Source organism: Euprymna scolopes, chromosome 42 (assembly GCF_053919585.1).
Source record: "Euprymna scolopes isolate OS-2025 chromosome 42, ASM5391958v1, whole genome shotgun sequence".
NCBI lineage: Eukaryota > Metazoa > Mollusca > Cephalopoda > Sepiida > Sepiolidae > Euprymna > Euprymna scolopes.
This window is the reverse complement of record NC_136523.1, coordinates 26,179,358-26,191,362: the sequence shown is the minus strand read 5'-3', so window position 1 is coordinate 26,191,362 and position 12,005 is coordinate 26,179,358. Positions and strand designations below refer to the sequence as shown.

At 33.9% G+C, this 12,005-nt stretch overlaps 1 protein-coding gene across 1 annotated transcript in view; it reads left to right on the top strand.

Moving 5' to 3' along the window:
• LOC145267147 (general transcription factor II-I repeat domain-containing protein 2-like) overlaps nt 1–773 on the top strand; it is a 1,857-nt gene extending 1,084 nt beyond the window's left edge. Inside the window, exon 1 of the mRNA XM_080123193.1 lies at nt 1–773. This exon is cut by the window's left edge and continues 1,084 nt beyond it. Within this exon, the coding sequence (XP_079979319.1) occupies nt 1–773 (773 nt within the window).
• Nucleotides 774–12,005: the final 11,232 nt, after the last annotated feature.

Below are 12,005 nucleotides of genomic sequence, written 5' to 3'. Positions count from 1 at the left end.
AAAAACAGAAACGATTCCCTCAGCTGAATGATGAAAGCTGGTTGTTGAAGTTGATGTTTATGACCGACATAAACACACATTTGAATGAGCTTAATTTGAAATTACAAGGACAGGGACAAACAGTCCTTGATCTTTTCAGCTATTGGAAAGCGTTTACAATGAAACTTGACATTTTTACCCGTGACATCAACATCAAAGCATTTAAGTACTTTCCAAATGTGAAAAATCATGCAAATCAATTCGAAGTGAACACAGATGAGCTTCAGGAGTACGTGAAAGCACTCAAAGCAGAATTCGAAAAACGAAGCCAGGACTTCTACATTCATGGATCCTTATTTTCATATCTGATTAAGCCCGACATGCTTGATTTGACAAATGCCCAACTGGAACTTTTTAGCTGGATGGACATTGATGATTTTGAAATGCAACAGATTGAATTTAGGTCTTCAGAAATATGGACATTAAAATTTGCTGAACTAAGAAAGTCTCTGGAAGATGAAAATTTTGAAAAGTCTGGTGCTATTCTGAACTGTTGGATCTCCCTCCCAAGCTCATTCATCTGTTTGAAGAAAATTGCTTTTGCTCTTCTCTCAGCTTTTGGTTCAACTTATTCTTGTGAGCAAATTTTCTCTCACATGAAAGCAGTGTTGTCTCCACGTCGAAGTCGTCTAACACCTGAACATTCAGAAAACTGTGTTAAGCTCAAAGTTACAAAGTATGTTCCCGACATTGAGGAATTGGCAAAGACCATGCAAGGACAAGGGTCCCATTAATAATAAAAACTTTTCAGAAACAGTTTTTTCACATTATTTATAAACTTTGACATTATTATATATTTTATGAAATAAATATAGAGAACAGGTATATTGACCTTGATCGTTATAAATAATAAATGTTGGCACGCTGAATAATTTGAAACCCTAAGTCGGCACACGCTAAACAAAAGGTTGCCGACCCCTGCTCTATACATGGGCGAATGGTGGCCTTATAGAGGTATAGGATACTGTCAGGCGTAAGTAGTTTTCTAGCACGGTAGAGGGAGCCAGCCTTCCTTGCAGCAGCCTTGGCAATGCTCTCAATGTATCTATTCCAGTTCATATTCCCTGTAAACGTTAGGCCGAGGAGTTTAAAAGAAGTACTTTCAGGCAATGTGTTCTTGGCCATTGCTATTAGTGGTAGAGAAGTTTTCTTGTAGTTATTGAAGGAAACAAGCTTAGTCTTAAAACTACTTAATTTACTCACATAAAATTAATATACGAAAGTATAGATTTATGCGTAAACTTTAAGTATTTACTTCAAAAGTGCTCAATACGAAGGTAGAGCTAGTTAGTAATTTATAAAATATATATGGCGATTAAGCTACACTGAATATTCCGCGTTTCATCCACTCTAGGACTCTTCAGGCTTATGCGCGAATTCTGTGATATCGTTTTTATATGCTCCTCTTCTAAAACGATAAAGAACCACAGATTTCCCGCATAAGCCTGAGAAGTCCTAGAGTGGATCAAACGCCGAATATTCAGTGTAGCTTAATCGCCATATATATTTTATAAATTACTATATATATATATATATATATATATCTTCCTCTCTATCTCTCTCTCTCTCTCTCTCTCTCTCTCTATATATATATATATATATATATATATATATATATATATTCACGTTCAGTTAGGAGGCCTTCGCTTTGTGTGATTGGTATTCACGATCTTCGATTAATAAAATGTTGTTGTATTTCAATCGCTTTCCCCCAATTTTTCCCCCATAAATAACGTAACGCAATGTGATTTTGTTTGTACATATCATCGATTCCCATTTTTTTTCTCCAAAACTAATCCCTCGATACAGTTTTGAAAAATCGAGGGCGAAACCGTTCAGCTGACTGACTCAATTTTCTTTTCTTTTCTTTTCTTCTTAACTTTATTTAAAACGTTTTTAATCATGAATTTAAGTCTTCCCTTTACGATTGCGATATATATATAGTTGTAGAGTTTTTAAGATTAAAAAAATAAATTTCCAAGATTTTTATATATATATATATATATATATATATATATATATATATATATATATAAAATCTTGGAAATTTATTTTTTAAATCTTAAACCTCTACAACTTCCAAGATATCTATCTAGGCAAAGACAAAAACAGACACATACACACATATATATATATATATGAGTGTGTGTGTGTGCATATATATATATATATATATATATATATATATATATATATATATATATATATATATATATATATATAGCCTGGATGCCCGGCGTTGCCCGGATGTTTGGAGGTGTGTTTTCAGCAAAAATAACAAAACAAAACAAAAAAACAAAACAAAGTGGTAATTGGTAGGCAGGTTCGAACCCGTGACACGAAGGCGGAAAACAAAATGGAGGTGTTAGTAAGGTATAGAGATTTAGCAAAAAAAAAGTGATCGTAGGCAGACAGGCTCGAAATCTTACCGCAAAGGAGGAAAAATGTGAAAAAAAAAACGTGACACGGTAGGTGTTGCGCACATCGCCAAACCTGGAATGACATAGGTTTAAATTAAGGCTAGACAATCGAAAGAGGGGGATGACTTTCGAACATATCGGCGAAAAAAAAGCAGCCCCTTCCTGTAGAAAAGTGTCCAGTTGAGGGTGAAAGAATTAATGTTTTTGGCCAAATTTGTTCGATATTTGTCGTCGGAACGATTGCGCTTCAAAATGATACTGATCTCGTGAAAATCCGTCGCCGCTGTCGAAAGATTTTATCGAGCCATTAATGCATACATACATACAAACATACATACATCCATACATGATGATGATGATTGCAACGTCTTCTCAGACGAGTGCCACTCCCTCAGACATTTAAAACCCATGAGCCCAAATGCCTGAGGGAGTATCTATACAAATATGATGTTACAGAGTCTTAGCTTTGTACGGTTCAAAATGTTGAGATCCAGCAACAAGCAAGAGCAAGATAGCCAGCAACAAGTTAAACTGCAGACCAGCTTAATGCGGGTAATGGTCTTCCGCTTTATGGTTTTTTAAATCAGAGATTTGCTTCTCTTAGAAAGGTTGCCTTCACCACGGCTTACGGGAGCCCACTCCACCCCAATACACATATACACACAGGCAAATATACACGGTGCTAGTTGGCCGTTGACCCAGAAAAAGAGTTCATTCGCCCTTTGGAAGGTCTTGTTTTTAATCCTTCAGGGAGACTAGCCGCCCTCCTCACCAAACAAGTCTGGTGGGGGAACCAGTTTAGTCGCCGGTGACCCGACCATGAGGCAGGTAGTACTGGGTTACATGGTACCAGTAGCATATGACATGACCTGACATATATACATTCATACATACATACATACATGCATACATACATACATACATACATACATGCATACATACATTCATACGTACATTAAAACAGGCTGGTGAGACTTATAATATAGGTAGCAGACCCCCCGTTCTATAACAAATCAAGATGCTTCCTAATATCTAAATTTTTATTAATAAAACTAATACAACACTTTGATAATTACATGGCGTCAACTTAGAGTTTTACGCAAAGGTGAAATTGTGAAGAAACGTTGATTTAAAACGAACAATTTCATTGGGTGTAAATCAACTAACGATATTTACCAATTGAATTTCAAATAGAATGAATAGAATCGAACTTTAAAACACAGTAAACTAAACCGATATAATGACGAATGCAGTTCCCACGATTCTCTTCAAACAGAAATATCTTCGCTACTAGGGAACACATGACTTAGTCGTTAGGCAGAGATTAAACGTGAAGGGATTAATTATAGTCATTTGTTTTCATCTTCCCATGATATATATATATATATATATATATATATATATATATATAAGTGAAAATGTCTCTCTGTATGTGTGTGCCTGTGTGTCTGTGTGTGTACATTTCCCGACGAAATAACTCTGTCAATTTAAAGTCTACAGACTCGAAATTTAATATACGGGGTACTGAGATGTGGGAAAATCGAGTGGATCGGTTTTCGGCTTAAAAATTTCCGACAACTTCAACGATTTGACCTTTGAGAACTATACTAAACTCCTCGGACAATTTTGGGTCTAAACACTTGAAATGTTAGATATAGATTCATTGGACACATATCTAACTTAATAACTTGATTAGAGACCAAAACTATAAATTTAAAGGGGTCATAATAGGGGTCAACGTTACAAAATTGACCTTTTTTCTTTCTTTTTTTTTTTTTTGCTCAGCATAGGCCTCAAAACACCCGGGCAACGCCGGGCTGAGGTGCTAGTATATATATATATATTCTTGGAAGTTTTTAACCTTTAAAACTATACAAAAAGTATTTTTTATCATTCGTTAGAAAACCATCTAGTCAGTAAGTCATTTAATCACTTGCAATCACTGCATCAACTCGCTCTCGAATTTACTATAGTACCAATAATTTATTTTTCAAGGGATCATCAGTTGCTTATCATGAAACACTGTTTCGGGGATTTAAAACAAAACAGTATATTACATCATGGCTCCCCAGCAGTGTTGAACAAACACCACCACCCTTAATCTTAGGAAGAAGACATGTTTCGAACATTTGATCCAGTTTTCTATTCTTAATTGCAATTACTAACCTTTTCATACTATAAGAACGAATTTCTTACCTGTGCGATTCATCAATTTCCACATTTAAAATGGATACATTTTTTAATTTTTTAATTTATCAGTCTTGTATTTATAAGATTAGGATTAATTCATTTAACTACTTATCACCTCCACTATGATTAGTATTTAGTATATTTACATTCTTATTTAAAATTAGATATATAAAGGTTAAAAATATTTTTACATATATACATTTTTTTTTAATTTATTATATGTAATTACTAGCGGGGGTACCCGGCGTTGACCGAGTGTTTGTTTCCGGGACGGGGGGGGGAGTTTTAAAAAATGGTATGGTAGGTAAGTAGGAAGGATCAAACCCGGAGTCATGAGTAAAAGTGGGAAAATAAAGTGTGAAAAAAAAAAAAAACATCTGCAACGTTTACAGTTCGGCCACCAAGAAAAGTCCATTCCAGTTGTTTAGGAAAAAAAAAAAAAAAAAACAACTACGGTAGGTCGGCGCGAACGTGAAAATATAATGTGAATTGTCCAGCACGCTAACCACTACGCCACAGAGCACTGCAGCTTAGTTTAGTGATTTTAAACAACTTCACATGAAAGAACTACGAAGCCAAACCGGTGTTCTCTTCTCCTGTTCCTTGTGAACGATCCCCAAACGGTGTTAAGTGGTGGCAGGGGGAGGAGGAATTTATTAGAGAGAAAATATTTTACCACTTCCATTGATCTTAACCGATTTTGGCCGTGACCTCTCAGCAGAAAAAGTATAGAAATCTAAGATTATCGAGGAATTTGAGAAATAATAAGCCTATAACACACCTCAGATATTGTTCTGCCGTTTGTGCATATTATATTTGCATGAAATATCTTGATTTTTAATCCTATTAAGGTCAAAATCAGAGGGGAAAAATGAGTTCATTTTATTTATATAGAGATAAATACATTTTATACATTGCTAATATAGTTTTGGATTTCCTTTATTAATATAGTCTGGTTTATCTTAAACGATTCAAAAGCATCAGGATAACGAACAAATGATTTATTTAACTGTTTTAATATTTTATTTTTATCCCCACCTTGTTTTATCATCCTTATTACTAAACTAGAAACTGGTGGTATAAAGTCTGTTAGTTTTAAAGTAACGCGAGCTATTCTCAATATATATATATATATATATATATATATATATATATATATATATATATATATATATATAGTCTAAATAAGCTTTGAGTAAAGAAAAGGATCAGAAAATGTAAAAATATTAATAAAGAATTCAATTTAATTTCCAAGGGGGAAAATCGCAGGTTTAGCACCTACATAATCCGACTTTACAAATGTTTACAATTAAGAAATAGTATTCAACTACATAACGATGAAAAAAAAACTATTTTTTTTAACAGAAATAGATAATTAAATATATAAGAATAACAAAAAAAAAAACTTAACTATTTTTTTTTAATAGGAAACATGGATCCCAGCTGCCTACCATGTAGTTGTTTCGGAGATTTGAAAACAAGACATATTTGAAATACATGGCCCACCAGTTTAAAACACCACTCCCCCAAAATGTAGAAGAATACGGTTCCCCAATAAAAAAAAGTCTAGAACAATACGGTTACTATGTATACGGATATATATAAATAATGTGTTGGTGTTGTGTGCATGTGCGTGTGTATGTGGATCTTGCCATTTGAAGTCAAGGAATTAATAAATAAATAATATATATATATATATATATATATATATATATATATATATATATATATGTGTGTGTGTGTGTGTGTGTGTTTGTGTGTGTGTGAGAGTTAATCTTGTTATTTGAGGTTAAAGAACAAACGTTCCTGATATATATATATATATATATATATATATATATATATACATATACACACACACACGGCAGAATCACGTCGTTCACACACCGGTTCTTGCCAGAACACCGAAGTTAAGCAACGTTGAGCCTGGCCATTACCAGATGGGTTACCATTTGGGAAGATTAGGCGCTGATCTGGGGGCGCATTGATTCACTGGAAGAAATACACCTCTCGTTTCCGTCAAGACATGTATCTAAGAGAAGGAAAGCTTCGATGTAAAAACCTGCGATCTACTGCATATCGTATGTTATTGCAGTCATCTGCACCGACAAAGATAAGCAGTAATACCAAAAAGTGCGATTGCTTCTACACAGTCTTCAGCACTATAAAGAAATCATCTGTATTCCGAACAACTTAGTCGTTGTGGCGTTGAAATCGACGGGAGACTCCAGTTTATATATATATATATATATATATATATATATATATATATATATATATATATATATATATATATATATACTAGCATTTCAACACTACATTGCCCGGGTGTTTGGAGGTGAATGTTGAGCAAAAAAAAAAAGCGGTCAATTTTTTTTTAATTTTGACCCCTATTATGACCCCATTACATTTATTGTTTTGGGCTCAAATGAAGTTATTAAGTTAGATCCATGTCCAAGGAACCTATATCTAAAATTTCAAATGTTTAGACAACAACTGGCGGGGAAGTTTGATAGAGTTCTCAAAGTCAGACCATTGAACTTTGACCCCTTCAAAGCGAAATTTCTGGCCGAAAACCGATCACGTAGACTTTTCCAAATCTCACTACCCTGTATATCAAATGTCGAGTCTGTAGACTGAAAATTGACAGAGTTATTGCAAATGAAAATGTACACAGACACACAGACTGACAGACACGACTGACGTTCACTTTTATAGATATATAGATAGATATATAGAATTGTGTGTGTGTGTGTGTGTGTGTGTGTGTGTGTGTGTGTGTGTGTGTGTGTGTGTGCTCTTCACTCATCCTGTCATATATGCATACCGGCATTAACGGCCGTCCGTCTCTTCCGATCATAAATGACGTAAGGTCGTTACGGACATTGTGGTTAGAAAAGAATAGTATAATTACGACTAAAAATTAAACACACACACACACACACACACACACACACACACACATAAATGCCCGAAGCCGGTGTTTTCACAAATCTCCGAAAAAAAAAAAAGAGGGATGGTTGGCGTTTAGTAGAACATAATGCTGTCTACAAGGGCAGGTAACTCTTAGAGGGCGACGTTTATACACGCCAGGCCAATATACGGATTTTCCCAACTATTCGCCACGGGCCTTTACGTTTAAGGTTAAGCCACTTGAATGGACAGGAATCAAAAATAAGATGCAGTCTTTTTCTCTCTCTCCCTTTTGTCGTATCCATGGCCGTAGGCTAAAAAGTGGTCGCAATGGCACAAGAAAATAGAGATTCGTGTGGTCATTGAAATGTGCTGCTTGCTATGGTCTCTGCTTTGGACGGGAAACGATGGACTGCCCAAAATAATTTTGCCCGAAGCCAAATACTGATTTGGGTGATGTTGCGTCAGAAATATACAAATCGTTGCGTGCGGTTCTAAATCATTGGGGTTATTCACGGACATAGTTTTTGAACTGGACAATCAGTTGGATTGCCGCCTTTTTTTTTTTTTTTGCTGTTCAATTTTAGTCGTTTTTGTTTTTCTAACTTTCGATATCGTATATTTTTTCTTTTTTTTTTTTTTACTATTCCCCTTGTTTCTTTTTTCTTTCTTTTTATTGATCTTTTTTTTTCCTCGCTTTCATCTTTTTCTAGTTCGTCTTCTTCATCACCTTCTTTCCTCCTCTTCGTCCTCTTCTCATTTTCTTCGTCTACTACTTCGTCTTCTTCTTTCCTCTCTTTTACTTATTCTCCTTTATTCTTCCTCTTCTCTTCCAATTCTTCATCTCCTTAATCTTCGTTTTCTCCATCCTATTCTTTACTTTTTTTTCATTTTTTCATCCTCCTTTTGTTGTTTTTGTTGTTGTTGTTGTTGTTCTTCTTCTTCTTCTGCTTATTCGTCTTAGTCTTTTTCTTGTTCTTTTTCTTGTTCTTCTTCTTTTTTTCTTCTTCTTCTTCTGTTTCCTCTTCTTTTTCTTGTTGTTGCGGTTGTTGTTGTTTTTTCTTCTCCTCCTTCTTCTTCTCCTTCTCCTTCTTCTTCTTCTTCTTCTTCTCCTCCTTCTTCTTCTCCTTCTTCTTCTTCTTATTCCTTTTTTCTTCTTTTTCTTATTCTTTTTTCTTCTTCTTTTTCTTCTTCTTCTTCTTTTTCTTTTTTTCGTCATCGTCTTCTACCCCTTATTCTCCTTCTACTGCATTATCACGCTTGCCACATCGGTTCTCATCATATCACTGAAGTTAAGCAACAATAACCCTGCCCAGTACCAGATGGGTGACCATTTGAGCATTCCAGGTAGTGTAAGTGCTCTCCGCTTTTCTCAGCATTATTTCCAGTGGTCCTGAACTTCCCCTTGCAACTAGACTCAAGCAGTGCCGATTTAGGAGATGTGTGGTTAGAGATTGCGCAACCGTTGCCGCACAATTGCATATATAATTCTCGTATTCGTAATTTACATCCCTTTTTTTTATTCTTCATCTTAATTTTGTTTTCGCCTTTCCCCATTTCCTCTTTCACTTCTGCTTCTGCTTATTATTTTCCTTTCTATATCTTTCTTTTTTTTTAGCTTCCCCTTTTTCTTCCTCTTTTTCTTCTCCTTTTTCTTTTATTTTATTCCCCAATTCATTATTTGTTTTTTTTTTGTTCTCCGCATTTTGCTTCCTTTTTCCTGTTCTTCTGAATAAAGTTTTCTTCATGATTTTTTTTTTCTGATACGACTTGTGATTTTTCGTTTTCTTTGCGCGTTCTTCGTTATTTGTTTCAAATTTTATTATTCTTTTTTTCTATTTCTCTTTTTAGCGGCTTTCTTACCTTCATCGTATTTTTCTATTTGTATTTTATTTGTCTTTCATTGTTGCCAACTCCCGCGCAATTTTATTTGTTTTTTTTCTTCCTCTTCCTCCTCCTCCATTTTTTCTGTTTTTTCTTTTTTCGTTATTATTAATTTGGTGCAAAAATAATGTTCTTTGACGCGAAAACTTATTCAAGCCCTATATTTTGTCTTTGTCTTTTTCCGTTTACTGTTGTTACTCTTGTTGTTGTTGTTGTTGCTGTTGTTGTTGTTGTTGTCGTTATTGCTGTTGTTGTTGCTGTTGTTGTTGTTGCTGTTGTTGCTGTTTTGTTGTTGTTGTTGTTGTTGATGTTGTTGTTGTTGCTGTTGTTGTTACTGTTGTTGCTGTTGTTGTTGTTGCTGTTGTTGTTGTTGATGTTGTTGTTTATGTTGCTGTTGCTGTTGTTTTTGTTGCTGTTGCTGTTGTTGTTGCTGTTGTATCTGTTGTTGTTGTTGTTGTTGCTGATGTTGTTGTTGCTGTTGTTGTTGTTACTGTTGTTGTTTCTGTTGTTGAAATTGTTGTTTTTGCTGTTGTTGTTGCTGTTGTTGCTGTTGTTGCTGTTGTTGATGTTGTTGTTGTTGTTGTTGTCGATGTTGATTGTTTTCGATGTTGCTGTTGTTGTTGTTATTAATGTTGTTGTTGTTGATGATGTTGTTGTTGCTGTTGTAGTTGTTGTTGATGTTGTTGTTGTTGTTGATGTTGTTGTTGCTATTGTTTTTGTTGCTGTTGTTGTTGTTGTTGCTGTTGTATCTGTTGTTGTTCTTGCTAATGTTGTTGTTGCTATTGTTGTTGTTGTTACTGTTGTTGTTACTGTTGTTGCAATTGTTGTTTTTGCTGTTGTTGTTTTTGCTGTTGTTGTTGTTGCTGTTGTTGTTGTTGTTGCTGTTGTATCTGCTGTTGCTGTTGCTGTTGCTGCTGTTGTAGCTGTTGTTGATGTTGTTGTTGCTGTTGTTGATGTTGTTGTTGTTGTTGCTATTGTTGATGTTGTTGTTGTTGTCGATGTTGTTGTTGTTTTCGATGTTGTTGTTGTTGTTGCTGTTGTTGTTATTGTTGTTGGTGTTGTTGTTCTTGTTGTTGTTGTTATTTTTGTTGTTGTTGTTCTTGTTGTTGTTGTTGCTGTTGTGTCTGCTGTTGTTGTTGGTGGCGCTGTTATTCTCTTTATTTTTCACCTTCATGTCAATCTTTCACCATCCCTTTCGTCTTTTTATTCCTTTTCATTTGTTTGCGTTTTTATCTTCAATTCTTCTTCAACTCCTTTCATTTATCCGTCTTAATCTTGCCCTTGTTATCGTACTTGTACTTCTTATCTTTCCTTTTCTCTTTCTTTTTTTCTTTCCTTTTCTCTTTTTTCATTTTCTCTTTATTCTTTCTTTGTCTTCTCCGTCCGTTTTTTTCACTTCTTATTATTCAATTTTCTACATTCTATTCGTCAATTTTTTTCCTTCTCATCTCAATCTATATCTTATCCTTCTTTTCTTTTTGTCTGTTAATGCCTTTTTTTTGTCTCCGTTTCCTCTTGCTTTTTTTAAAAAAAATTTTTTCATTCTTAGTGTTCTTCTTCTTCGTTTTTTTATTTTTTTCTTCTTCGTCTTTTTATTTTTTCTTCTTCGTCTTTTATTTTTTCTCTTCCTCTTTTAATTTCTTCTTCTTCTTCGTTTGTTATCTAATTGTTTTCAAGTCCAACGTAAACAAGTTCTGTATGAACAGACCCCCTAAGTAATCCAATTTACAAATTCCCACTACTTATGTTTACTACGCTATAATCACATTGAATAATGTATACCCATTAACCCTTATCCTCAAATGGCCCCCGGGCCTTGATAAGTGGTGATTTCTCTGTAAAATAAAAGGAAAAAGTTACTCATTGACTGTAGATTTCCTTTTAACAAATAGTATATATGGAATTCATGCCGCATAAAAGTCTATTTTCAGTTTGAAAATTAATTTGAGGAGCTGTACCTTGTATTTTTTTGTAGTATTTTATAATAACAAAATGGTCGCAACGGCACAAGAAAATAGAGATGTTTGTGCTTTTTGAAATCTGCAAAATTTATTTAATTTTGTCTTACGTAGTCGAGCGATTCCTTATCAGCCATTTTCTCTAGCGCTTTCAATCAAGGATCGTCATCAGAAGAATTTTTTGTAAAACGGAATCTTTCCTGTTGTCTTTATATATTTATACATAGATTTATTAATTGGTTTGTTTTAGATGGTTTTTATTTATGTTCTAATATTATTTTTAGGTAGGTTGATTTACGTTGTCCGTTACGGAAGGGAAATATAAGGAATACGTGTGGTAAAGTTTTTTTTTTTTTTTAAATTTATTACGTCTAATTAAAATTTTTATATAATAATTTCTTATTATTTTATGTTATATACTAGATATATCTACCATATATATACTAAATATATCTACTGTATATATGTGTGTATATATATATATACATAAATATATATATATATATATAATTGATATATAATGATATGTATGCATATGCATATATATATGCATATATATATATATATATATATATATATATATAAATCACTATATCCAGTT